At 41.1% G+C, this 14,159-nt stretch overlaps 1 protein-coding gene across 1 annotated transcript in view; it reads left to right on the top strand.

Moving 5' to 3' along the window:
* The first annotated feature begins 3,123 nt into the window (after positions 1-3,123).
* The window catches only part of VPS45 (vacuolar protein sorting 45 homolog), a 205,384-nt gene continuing 194,348 nt past the window's right edge, over positions 3,124-14,159 (top strand). Inside the window, exons 1-3 of the mRNA XM_085636706.1 lie at positions 3,124-3,329; positions 11,075-11,209; positions 12,867-12,927. Of these exons, the coding sequence (XP_085492832.1) occupies positions 3,237-3,329; positions 11,075-11,209; positions 12,867-12,927 (289 nt within the window). The 5' untranslated portion in view covers positions 3,124-3,236. The remainder of the gene's footprint in view (positions 3,330-11,074; positions 11,210-12,866; positions 12,928-14,159) is intronic.

The following is a 14,159-nucleotide window of genomic DNA, read 5'->3' as shown; positions in this document are numbered from 1 at the left end:
GTACAGCTTCAGCAATTAAATAAAGAGAACGTTCTCAAGGGCAAACTTCACATTGCAAATGTTTCACCTGTATATAATAAGTATAGTGCCTTTAGTTACAACTAAGCATAAAATCCATATTAAAACGTCAGTTTCATGATTATTCCATATCACTGTTAATATTTCTCCTTTTAATTAAGAACGGTTCTAAGTGAAACATTAAATGCATTTTGTAGCTTATAGATTTTATATATATACATATATATATATATATATATATATATATATATATATATATATATATATATATATATATATATATATATATATATATATATATATATATATATATTTTAAAAGCACAAGTCATTTAAAAGCTTTTTCTTTCAATTCTTATTGAGTTTTCTACGTGAGCAGATCCATAAATTCCATAGTAAAATTCTCTGCATTTGCAGTGTCAGTTAGGACTTGTGCAAAGTGCGTGTTCATTTTATGTGTCAGGTATCAGTTGTATTTAGATTTTTGTGATGGGTAAAGAATGGGCAACTTTACGCTGCACCATCTACTTTTCGATCAGACCAGCAACCTGCAAAGGATGAAGGAGGTTTCTTATTTTTACTCTCAGCAGGGCCCAACACATCAGCCTGATTTAAAGGGACATAGGCCCTTCTTTTGTTCGAGTATCACACAGGCTGATAGATATTTGGGGCCTTATGTAGGTAAATTACATTTACCACTTCATAAATACCGAATGTTACCGATTCGGTATTTATGAATCGGTAAATGTAATGTAGGTAAAAAAATACCGAATCGGTAAGTGTCGGTATTTTAGAGTCGGTATTTACCGATTCGGTAATGGCAACCTGTATCTCATTGATTCCTATGGGCCAGGAGGCCCATAGGAATCAATCAAAGCTTAATCAAGGGTGGCAGGGTGTCACATTGACACCCTGTTGCACCCCTGATTTCTGCATGTGTGCACATGTGGCACACATACATGCCCTGAGGGCATGTGTGTCTGCCACATTGCACACATCTAAGGGCTAAAAAATGCATTTACTGAGTCATTTGTCATTTACCACCAACTTACAGTTGGTGGTAAATAACGACTCCCCACACCCACCACACACTCCCCCTACATCTCATTTCTGTATTCGGTATTTACCGAATCGGTAAAATTACCGATTCGGTAATTTTACCGATTCTGTAAATTACCGAATACAGAAATGAGCCCCCTACATGTCAAAAGCCTAAATACCGGTCGGTAACGGTATAATTACCGAAAATCGGCCGTTACCGACCGGTATTAGGCTACGTACATATGGCCCTTGGAGCCTAACAGCTACATACCAATGCAATGGAAGAACAAAGGCACACATCCTGTTGTAAAATCTTAAGGGGCATACATACAAGCAGGCGATAAAAAATTATCGCCGCTTTTGCGGCCGTTTTCGGCCGAAAAGCAGCGATAATTTAATCGCCTGGGGCATATCAACAACAACCGGCGATAATTATCGCTGAGCGCACTTAGCGCTCGGATAATTATCGCCGGCTAGTGCCGATTTTTATCGCTGAGATAGCGTGCTATTAGCAACACTTATCTCATAGGCGATAAAAATCCTAGCGCTAACTGGCTAACGTGAGATTATCGCTGGAACCCCAGCGATAATCTCACGTTAACTAGTTGATAGGGACTAACAAACTTAGCCATGATATCCACCTTCGATAGGATATTATGGCTAAGTCAGTCCTGAAGCAGGTGTTAGGAAAGTAGCGATAACAGGTGTTATCGCTACTTTTCCTGACGCTATCCTTCATAGCGCGGGGCTTGATGATAGGAGAAATGTCGCTTAGCGACATTTCCCCTATCATGTCAGGTCAGGAACGCCCACTTTGCATCTCATTAGAGATGCAAAGCTGGGCGTTAGAAATCCCCACGCTAAAGCAAGGTTTCACGCATTAGCGTGACCTTGCTAATATAGCGATAAAATTATCGCCGCTTTTCGGCCGAAAACGGCCGCTAAAGCGGCGATAATTTTTTATCGCCTCGTTGTAAATATGCCCCCTAATTAGCAAGGTCACGCTAACGCGTGAAACCTTGCTTTAGCGTGGAGATTCTTTACGCCCAGCTTTGCATCTCTAATGAGATGCAAAGTGGGCGTTCCTGACCTAACATGACAGGAGAAATGTCGCTAAGCGACATTTCTCGTATCATCAAGCCCCACGCTATGAAGCATAGCGTCAGGAAAAGTAGCGATAACCCCTGTTATCGCTACTTTCCTTACGCCTGCTTCAGGACTGACTTAGCCATGATATCCTATGGAGGGTGGATATCATGGCTAAGTTTGTGAGTCCCTATCAGCAAGCTAACGCCACATTGCGTGAGATTATCGCTGGCTTTCCAGCGATAATCTCACGTTAGGCAGTTAGCGTGAGGATTTTTATCGCTGAGGAGATAAGCGTTGCTAACAGCACGCTATCTCAGCGAAAAAAATCCACGTTACCCGGCGATAATTATCCTCACGCTAAGAGCACTGAGCGGTAATTATCGCCGGGTGTTGCTGATATGCCCCTATGTAAGTAAGCCAAACTGTGGTTTGGAGGCAGGTTTTAGACTTTGTTCAACACTGGTATGTAAGAGATATGCATTCACTATAAGAATGCCATATGTATCTTCTGTGTGAGTAATTACACCACGATTAAAAAAAATAAATTAGTTTGTCATTCTTTTATAGTGTTACCCATCCCAATAGAGGGTGTTAGAGAGCTTTACATCACGCCCACATACTATACTGAGACAATAAGGGAAGAAAGTGTGTAAATCAATGTACAGGATATGTAACACAAGTTGAAAGAGGGTTTCAACAAGGTATAGGAGTCATATATCATCTGTAATGCAGCATTTCGTGTTAAGAGTGCATGGTAGGGAAAACAAAGTCCGGCATAGACCCCCGGTTATGAGTTCCCGGAATATTTGTTTCCTAATTGCAAGCAACACTGATTATAATAATTCAACCCATTGCCGTTCACAAGCTTTGTTCTACTTAGAAGCACAGCATATGCTGCGTAAAAAAATGTTGTCCTTCGTCTGTATCGCCGCTTGCGCGTTGCTATGCAGTTAAACTACGCTTCCCAGCATGCTCTGACAGAAACAGGAAGAGAAGCGGTAGTGGGTTAAGCGAAGCCAGTGTCGGAAGCGGTGCTCCAGCTGTATAGGAAGATCCTTGCAGCAGCTGTGCTGTTTGCAGACAGTCATCATGAACGTTGTACTAGCAGTGAAGCAGTATGTGTCTAAAATGATAGAGGAGAGCGGGCCGGGCATGAAGGTGCTTCTCATGGACAAGGAGACGGTGAGCACTTCTCTCGTGCGCAAGCGATTGATCCTGTCTTGGTAGACCATGGTCCACATAGCAGACCTTTGCGCTATCAACAGTCAGCGGTACCTGCCCTTTACGCAGCACACCATTACAGGTGCTTAGATTCGCAGCACCGCTCCCCAGCTCAGAATTACACACCAGCCAGACTCAAGGTTTATACAGAGATGGTCTATCCATAGCTCGTGTAATACTCAAGGCATCAAGAGCCAGTTCAATGTCAGGCCCCATCATCTCCAGTCCAGAACACACATACCTACCTTAACAGCTTTTCCTGTATCTACCCTGTAACACCCACAGCCATGCAAGCTTCTGGCACAAGGGCAGTTCTGTACCATCAGAGGTCTCCACTGGTTCAGGTCAATTCGTGGGTAGCTTATCCGCATGAATTCTGGAACTTGCAGTTGTGTTTCTCCCATTACAAATTCAAAACATCTAGTAGCAGGAGAAAATCATTGAGTGGGTGAGATAATCACACAGGGGGCTGAGAAACTAGAGAAGTCTGCACCATCCTCAGCCCATAGTACATGTGGAGAACTTCACTGTTGCTGTCTGTGGCATCTACAGAGTGAGACATCGTCCACAGCCCCTGATGCACATTAATTCTGCACCAACCCTACACCACGGGACGCTCATTCTGTCCCACCAAAAGCTGACTGGAACACTGCACCATTCCTGTGTAGCATTTCAAGCACATGCTGAAACCGAGTCCTGAACCATTCCAGCCCATAGTACACAGAAAGCCTGCTCCAGCCATAGCTCGTGAAGCCATCCACAGATCATGTCATTTACAGACATGTGCCACTTCCAAAGCTCGTGGTCAACAGTGCTATACATGTCATGATCTCAGACCATTGTACAGAGTTCTGTTCAGGTCCACGTGGGCAATGGACAAAGTACAGCACCATCCAGAACTTTTCATGTCAAGAACTCTCAAATGTCCATGTGCTCCTGCTTGCTGACTTGGATGTTAGGTGAAACAATATCACAGTTCCATCCTATGGCCCGCTATGTCTGTGTTACTAGCATTCGTGCATTCAGAGCCCTGTTGGCTACTCCTGCCACACAAAAAGGGTCGTACAGTGATCACAACCTGTGTGTCATTGTGAAGTGGTGCTTCTCTAAGGGCTCTTCAAATCAATTAGCAGGTCTTTCAATGCATCTATGCTACTGAGCTGTATTTTCTCCTTACAGTTTTCAAAACGTTAAAGGGATTGCGACTATATTTCTGGGGGCAAATACTGGCCTCGGGTTATTTAATCTATATGATACAATTCTGTACATTTTATGATGTATCTAACATACTGCAGTCCTTGAGCTTGGATACAGAAGGCCCTGTTGATGGGGGAGATTAGTTTTCAGTTCAACTTCCAGATGATGTGTCCAGAACAGCTGTTTTGTCACTATCAGCCAGAAATGTTTCATAATGAGATACTATTACCCAAAGTAACTCAGATTTTTTTAAGGAACATGTGTATAGTACCTTAAATAATAATATGTGTGTACATTAAATTTTTTCATATGCAAATAGTCTACTTCTTTCATATGGATTTCCAGTCTTGTCGTTCACCTTATTTTCACAATTCAAAAATATTGAAGATGCTCTTGAGGATACATTGACCACTATGGTCATAATATGTTGCAGTAAAAACACAATTATTTTAACCAGCGAAGAGGGCTGACTTCTTGAGTTCTTTCACTATATTTTATGGCATTCGTTTGGCAGTTTCCTAAATGAAATACATACTTTTGTGTGCAATTTAATTTTTTTCATATTAATCTTCATCATTTTTTTCTGTTTTAAAATCCAGTTCACTATGCGTTTCGAGTCATAACCACACCCTTCATCAGGGGAATTAACATCTTTATCAGAAATTAACACTAATACCTAATTTCATTCTCTTATAATCACAAAATGATATGTAGAGGCAATGGTCCTATCTCTTCCTTTCAGAGGTTACCCTCTTTTACAACTTCCAATAAACTGCAATTGCAAGATGAATGTAATGTATGTGCTAAAAGCAGCACAGTTTTAGCAAACCAGGCGCACACACCCCTTCTGGGCCTGCGCATGGGAGATGTTCATGATATGTCCTTAATCCTTCTGTATGGGAGAATGTGTTTTGTATGGGCATACTTTTAAGACCATCATGAAGTATATCCAAGGACATGTGTGTTGAGTGCAGTGTTTTACAGGAGGACATTGATTATGGATGCATCTATATGTACTGCGATCTTTGTTGCCACAATCCTGATATCCGACCTTTGAGAAAGCAGAACTCCGTAACACTCGGTGAAGGTAGATGACATCATGGAGGTGCTCCTTGCCCTAGACCGAGACACTGCACAGAGTTCACATGCAAACTTGCTGGTCACTATTTAGCAACACGCTGTGAATCAAAGCTGTATGAGGTGCGGCAGGTTACCTAAACAGAGGTAAAGAAGGTTCTAGGGATCCAGAGACCTTGAAGATGGTCATACAGGCATTTTAACCCCTTCAGTGCCCATGACAAGATGGTCTCGTCATGGGCCGCGGTTGCGCTGTGCCCATGACGAGACCATCTCGTCATGAACCCCGCCCGCTAATGAAACGCCCGGCACAGGGCGTGGAAAGGGCGGGGCACTGAAGAGGTTAAGAGTTTACCTTAGCTCATCCATCACGAAATAGAGCTTAGAGGCAGAAGCTGCGCATTTACTGTTTGACAACAGAAGGCAGTAAGCAGTAAAACTTCAGCAAAATACTGAATACTGAAAGGCAAATATTCCCTTTGGTTGTGTTTTTAGTGGTTATGATTGGTTTTAACTGAAAATAGGAAACCCTAAACAAATTACAGAAACTGTGGAGGGGGTGTGTTATAATCTTGACAAATGTGGGAAAAACTTCTCATGGCACATTGAGGAAAGACGTTGGACGGCTGTCTCTAGATCTTTGTGACACATCATAATCTGAGATGTTATTGAGGTCTTTAATTCTCATCATTATTAAACTTTATTCGGTCGTGAGACCATAAAAGTGCAATACATAGACATTACACAGCAATAGTTTAAATACATATATAAAAGTGTAAAACTTCATGCAATTAGACACAGCAATTAATCAGTACGACTTAATCTCCTTATATCACAATTTGTAAAAGTAACATATTGCCCCCTGCTATTCAGTTCACGATGTCCAAACGATGCAGCTAACTTTTTAAAATTATTATATAAAAGGCAAGGGGGAGTTATTTACATTTAAAATGAGATGTAGTCAATGGAGCATAAAAATAACAATATCAAAAAAATTCCTTCACCAGCATGGTCCGGACATCTCAAGGACAAATTGGGGCTTGTGTCATATAACTTCCTTCTAATCCACCAAGAATGGCCCAGGAACTTTGCAATTGCGCACACGAACAATGGTCTTGTGTCAGATTTTAGTATGCGCAAATCTACTCTAAAATCGCTAGTTCTAAATTGTCTGCAAACGTGAATTAGCCATTTGCCCCTTGGTTTTGTGTATGCAGTGTAAGCAAAGAGAACATGGCCTATTGATTCGGTCAAGGCAGGGCAGCAAGGCCAACCTTGGGGTTGGGCATCATTACATTGCCAAGCGTTTGCAAATGTATTAACCGGCAGACTACTGTGCCTAAATTGTATGTAGAACTTCCTGTCTGCCGACATCTTGATGAGATCGAGATAGCTTTCTAAGGAGCAACTGATCTTGAAGTCTCTAAATTCTTCGGTCAATCTGCCCTGTTTACTATTTCTACGAACATTCTGCTCAAAACAATCCCAATACAATATTTTGATTTGTTTTTTAGTATAAGTTGGTGGGCAATTAATGCTATGCCCTGGTAGCCCAATACTTGATACAATGTTTCTAATGTGCTTAATCCAGCCTATTTTATTCATAGAATCTAAAGCACAAACCTCATTAAATGCAGCTGCGTATGATGCCAGTTCTGGGGTGGTGACAAGCCTCTCCCAAAATAGAAGGTGGTGGAGCTTCGCTAGATCATTAATTGGTTTAATGCCCATATCGAGCTTAAGTGGGCAAAGTGGAGTGCTTCGCGGAAGGGACACCATATTCCTAAGAAACTTGTTCTCAGATGCTGTGAGATTGCCTACTTTTTCTATGCCCCAGAACTCAGCCCCGTGTAGGGTACTTCTCGCAGCTTTGCAATTATATATCTTAAGGGCTGGTGCGATTGGTTTTTTGTGGGAGAGACAATGCTCCTTTCTTAGGGCCCCAGTTACCTGTGGAAACTTGAGGTAGGCCTTGTTAAGATGTTGTTTCCGGACCATGCCTACCGACAACTTAATTCCTAGGTAATAAAAGTAACTCATTCTCTCTAGGGGGATGTTATTCAGGGTCAAGCTCCCTTTGAAGGATTATGGGGGTTCGTCAACATCCGTTTTGTCTTTGTGGTATTTATTTCGAGGCACCTCTCATCGCAAAAACGCTTGAATCGAATTAGTAGTTTTTGCAGGCCCATAGGTGTTTTGGAAACACTAGAGGTCTTTAACCCCTTCCCCGCTCATGACGGAACCACTCCGTCATGAGCCACGGTTGCCGTGTGCTCATGACGGAGCGGTTCCGTCATGCCGCGACCGTTGGCGGCCGCTCTGCCCACGCGGCGCTGTTTCCCCGCCTGTGCGGGGGGACAATGCAACTGGGCGGAGTCATGACGGAACCACTCCGTTATGAGCACAGCTCAACCGTGGCTCATGACGGAGTGGCTCCGTCATGAGCACAGCGCCACTGCGCTGCCCCCCCACACCCCCAGCGCTGCGGTGGAATTCCCGCCGCAGCGAAGGGGTTAAGTTTAAGGTATTGGCTCATGAAACATTATCAACTAATGACGCTAATTTTTGGGGACCTGGACTTATTCTGATTATGAAAACAGTGCCAATTAGAAAAAGCTGAAATGTAACAAACCAGCAAGAGTGAGATTAAGAGACAAGAAGAATGATGTGGTGAATGAAAAGGGTGTCCGCCCATTTTTCAGTCAACAACAGAAGCATCTCCTCAGAAAACATGTTTACATTTTAGCACAAAGTGCAAAGTAACTCACTGGATATGCATTTCTCAGGCATGAGTTGGAGGTTCCATGCAGATTAGCTAATGAAATGTATTTTCCGCACTCAGTTTATTGCAAGAGTCATGTTGTTCGCCTATTACTTTACTTCTGATGTATCCAACTTCCACCACCCCATATAATGATACCAGAGTATATTCTATGTCTCTCTCTCTCTCTCTCCCTCTCCCTCCCTCTCTCTCTCTCTCTCTCTCCCTCTCCCTCTCCCTCTCTCTCTCTCTCTCTCTGTCTCCTTCTCTTTCCTCCATCATCAACTAATTCAAATGTCTCCTTCGAAAATATCAGTGTGTAAATCCTATTGTCCTTTGCAAAGATACCATTGTCAGACCCACAATACTTTCTCATGTTGTGTTTAGAACTGGAATATGTTACCTCTGCATTCCTTTACCTGAAGCATATCCGGGAGCTGAAGGCAAAGTTGGTTTTGGCCATGTTCTGTGTCAAAGAGTACTCTCACACCTCTCACGGCGGTCCTGACTGGGGACAATCTCCAAATAAGATCTTCCCATAAAAAACACAAGAAAGCACCTTAGGAAGGAGAAGTCCTCCTCATTCCAGGACTGTTTGGAGTTTTGAGGCTGTTCCAAGAACCTGGACTCTTTATCAGATAATGCTGAAAATGATAAGAACAAAGTGTCCACCTCCATTGGCAATCCCTCAGGAAGGTTGAACCCTTCTGTCTTGCTTTGTTGATTGTGTGCAGGTTAGCTCTTCACAGGGTGAGCACAATTGTGTGGGCTTGACTGTTCTAGAGTCTCTGACCCCACGGAACCTGATTTGACTAACTAGTCCCAATGTTTTTTGGGGTAACTGGGTATATAGTTGCAATGCTTGGCAACATATGTTTTTACTGGATGAAATTGTCCGGTATATGGTGGAAGTACAAGGGCATGCTATGGAAGTAACAGGTATGTGGTTGAAATATATGGCCATTTGATAACAAAACCTGTATTTAGGAGGAGCACAACTCAGCAAGCACTTCTGCATCGAAGATCAGGGACGCATAATGCAAATTCCTCAAAGAGACCATACCATACTTGTACATGCACTCAAATACCACCAACTCACAACACCATCAGTTCATCTGTTACCACAGTTTCAGACCCGTTTACAATATTCCCAGATCTCTGTGTCATTGCACATACCAGGTCGCTGAGAGCTGTGCCTCACTGTGCAATCCAGAAATCCTGCAGCATCAAGAGGCTTTACCATTGGGAGATGACCATTATACAAATGGCAATCAAAAAACAAGTCTGATGGTAGTGCCTGGTATATGAGGGAAGGGGTTCCAGGCATATGATAGCAGCATCTGGTGCATCAGTGGTTCAGAGTATGTATCAAATGGCCTGGGGTTGGGATCAGTTCCTGAAGAATTCCAAATGCTATTATGAGTTTGTCAAATCTGGACCTAATTATTTCAGACTGGCTGTTCTACAGAAGAGCTAGATTTCAACCTCTCTCTTTTTTATTGTGATTCGGTTGAGTGGAATGGTTCGGAAATGATTGTGAACATATTCAACTGGGCAAGAAGAGCTGTTGATCGTTAAGCAGAAGGTATCTTCCATTTACTGGTGTGTGTCAGTCTGAATACTGCGCCATGGACAGCACCTTGCTGGCATTGGGCAATTAATGTTTTGTACTGCAGTGGTCTCATGTGACTATCTATAGTAAATTAGATTCTGTGTATTTTTTGAAAGACTGTGCATTTTGCCCATATTATCAGGAATCAGAAATATTCCATGGGATATGTAGGTTTATGCTATCTCTCAATGAGTTTAGCTGGAAGAAACGAGATCTGGGTTGCAGTCATGGCAGTGTAGCCGGTGTGGCCTTGTTAAGTCGGGAGTCGTTTAAGGTCAGTGAGAGAGAAAGCGGGAGAGCAAGTGTGTCCAGATTGGTATGGTCTTGGAATTGGAGAAGAATGTTGCCTATGACCTGTGTTATATGGCTACTGATGGGTCTCTGTCCTCACCGGCACTTGTCTTCTGTGAATGGATAGGAAAGTATCGAGTTATTTATTTTGCTTTTCTTGGCCGTGTGACTGTTTGAACAAAACAACTTAATTTCAGTTTATTGTTTTCAATATTCTAAAGTCAAATGTTTGAACTGCTTGATGCATAATAGCACTACTTAGACCCCAGAACACATGTGAACGTTTTCAATATATGTGCTTTAATTCATTTCATGAAATTGTCAAAAATATGGAAGCAGCATAGCAGAATTTGAAATGGGTTGCAAATCGGAGCTGTCAGGCCCCTCTAAGCTACCCAGGTTTCAATCTCATTGTTCCCGGCCTAATCTATTTGGTTCCCAGGTTTTTTACTTTCTTGTTCTTTTATTGCACCTATGTTCCTTTTGTAGCGGTTGCTTGAAATCATTTGCTATTTTCAATCCCCACCACTGTTGATTTTTGGAAAAAATTTAAACTAGTTGAATGATCAATAGGCCTTTTTAAAGGACTGAAATGAAACCCCTGTAGCACATAGGGTGCACCAGTGAGTGGAGAAAGAGGGCAGCATGACAAGAGGAATACCCAGATAGCAAGATCTAATTTCACTAATCGTGTTACTGATTCTCTTGTACGCAGAGATTACATCTTAAACAAGCATATGGCAAACCTACTGTTAATATTTTTTCTAGACTGGGATTGTCAGCATGGTATACACCCAATCGGAGATCCTGCAGAAGGAAGTCTACCTCTTTGAGCGAATCGATTCTATGAACCGGGATGTCATGAAACACCTCAGAGCCATATGCTTTCTGAGACCCACCAAGGTAAATGGGGCAAGGGTGAGAGGGAAAAGGCTTCACTGTAGTAATAGCATTGTCATTTCTAGTCCAGATAATCAACTCACTGGAACACTCATTTTATGTTTCTAATTCCGCCGTTTAGGTAAATATATCCTTCATTGTTATAAATATAAAGATGTTATTGGAAAAAGAAAAGCTTTTGTGATTTTGACAATGTTTTAGAACTGCACAAAATAGTCTTAATCTTTCAATGAATGAAAATATATCTTCCTGCACACAGCAGACATTTCATAATCTGGCAATGGTGTGCATCAAGGGGCTGGGGAAAAAAAGAAATATAAACAATGATGATAACTTTAAAGAATTGGTTGACATGCTAAGTTCCGGATAACTGTTTCAGTTGTAGATGTTTAGGTCCGTGGCACAGTATATAAAATGAACCGAGATCATGTTTAAGAACGTTGCTGAGCACCACAGACAATTGTATAAAATGTAAACATATCATCAATTTTCAATTGACACACAAATGAATAAGAGTACACGAACATGTCAACATTGCATGGTAGGACATTACAAGTAAAACTTAACATTGGTCAGTCTGACTTTTCAGCACTTACACAAGCTTTCAAGTAAGATTGTGAACTATACAGTGATGACCTATTCTGCCCCAGATCTAGGCATTCAAACAGTATGTGCAATTATCTCTATGGATTGCTGAGAGTAGACCTATAATCTAAACCTCTCATGTTCCTTGAAATGTCAAATTATTGTTACTTTGCATTAGAGTCACTCAAAAATGTGTTCTGAGATTTGTGGTCCGTTATAGATTAAAAAACATGGCAATATGTTTTGCAATTAGGTGTTAGGATTTCATAAGTATTGTGTGACTCCTAAATAGTTCCATGTATTTTATAAAAACATTGACAGTGATTTTACTTGCTACTGCTCAGTTAGTGATATAATAAATCTAAACAAAGCTAGCCAATTGACTCTCTGAGTTTGATGTTGAAAGTTACTATCTCAAAACCTGACCATTAGTTCAGAAATGGAAATATATGATTGCTGATTGAAAGATGCTGCCTAACGGTCAGTGCGGCTGGTCTTCGAGTTGGGGAGCCAGGTTTGAGTCCCAGGTTCAGCTCAAGATCCTGTGAGTCTTGGCAAATCACTTAATCTCCCCGTGCCAAAATACAATATTTAATGTAATCACATGCTCATGGAAAGTGCTCCACTGCCCTTGGGTAAAGTTCGTGCTTCATTGAAGTTCATAAAATAAATGGATAATGGTGTACACACTCAGTCCTCCACCATTGACCAGTGATCGCACCAGAAACGCACCCATAGGAGTGCAGCTTAGAAAGCAGGGTAATGCTTCAAGTTAGACTAACTTTGAACTTCCCGTGGGACCTTTTATGATTGAATCCTTAGTGTCACAAGTTATGTCACCATCAAAAATAACAGAGTTAAGGACTCTTCCCCTCACATTGTTTTTTGTTATCAAATGTTCCCCTTATTCCAAGACCTCTTCATGATCCTCCTTTTCAGCACTTTTAAACCAATTATTCACTTCTCTAAACGTTTACCTCACTTTTATACATGATCGACGGTTTAAATTGAAAAGCTTTCAGTAATTCTGTTGTTTTTATTTATTTAATTATTTTCTTTTCTTTTTTCCATGAAGGAAAATGTGGAGTTTTTGATTCAAGAACTTCGTAGACCCAAGTATTGTGTTTATTTCATTTGTAAGTATCCTTACCATGATGCCAAAATTCGTTAATGCATTGCAAATGTTTTGAAGTGAAACCCACATGGAAGGATGTTATATTCACCTAGTCGATTGTGTTTATGGCACCAGTTGTACACTTTTCTGCCTCTGTTTACAATGATCATCCTCAAAAGTAACTGTTTCCTTGCTGTATTTATCTGCGCTTTTAGTATTTTGGCCCTACGTCGATATTTCTGTTTAGTGAATTCACTTTCAATTTTCTCTCTTTATTTGTTAAATATTGGAAATATCATTATAGCTTACTGGCATAAGCCCCACTCATGTTAAACTTCCACGTCTCCATTCAGATTAAAGTACTGTTAAAAAGATCACAGAGATGCATGATCTGTGAGTATATTTATAGCCTGATACTTATAAAGTAAAACTGTATTCTCATCATATGTTTGGTAATAAAGGACAATTGTATTTTCATTATAAAGGACAATTGTATTTTTATTATATGTTTGGTAATACAGTAAAATTGTATTTTGATGCCCTTGGGCTAAGTTAGCGCTCTATAAATTTTATATTCATTAATTCATTCATATTTTCATCATATGTTTGGTAACTTATCTTTCAATGATTCAATCGAATGGCTATATTATGCTTCTTCCAGACTAACGTAACATAGTGTTCCTAGAGGCGAACCTTCAGTTCTAAGCCACAGACTGACAGAATGCCTAATCAGGTCTAAACAAACAAATGTTTGGACTGTTCCGGGTGTTCACTTTTACCTGTTTAGCTATAGATGCAGACTAGCTCACATTAAAACAGTTCTTTATGTTATATAAAGGAAGTCTCAGCTTTTCCCTATAGAATATAGAGAACATATCCTCAGTATTAATCTTACAGCAGTGGTTCTATGTTAAAGGTAGAATGGCACTAACCAGTGATTCCTGTCCTCCAATATGGGCCAGAATATGTTGTGTGGCAAAATCACACACCTCCTCTAGCTTCCCAAATGCATATATTCTCCATCTTGGTTGCATGTTTGCAACATCTTCGTCTGACAGTAGGGTTTAGGAAGTGTGTTAGAAAAGGTTCTTGGCTTTTTCACTCCATTCACCTCATTACTGTTAACCACTGTCATGCATCACGCTTTAATGTCCTCTCTTTGTCTGCATGGAGGAGAAACCCCTCTTGGGGATAGCCACTTTCTTTCTGATATTGCCTCTTGGTAGACACTTCCTGTACTGTGGTTTTCCTGTA

This window comes from Triturus cristatus, chromosome 12 (genome assembly GCF_964204655.1).
Source record: "Triturus cristatus chromosome 12, aTriCri1.1, whole genome shotgun sequence".
Taxonomy (NCBI): Eukaryota; Metazoa; Chordata; class Amphibia; order Caudata; family Salamandridae; genus Triturus; species Triturus cristatus.
The sequence above is the reverse complement of the archived record's forward strand: the minus strand, read 5'-3'. Positions and strand labels throughout refer to the sequence as shown.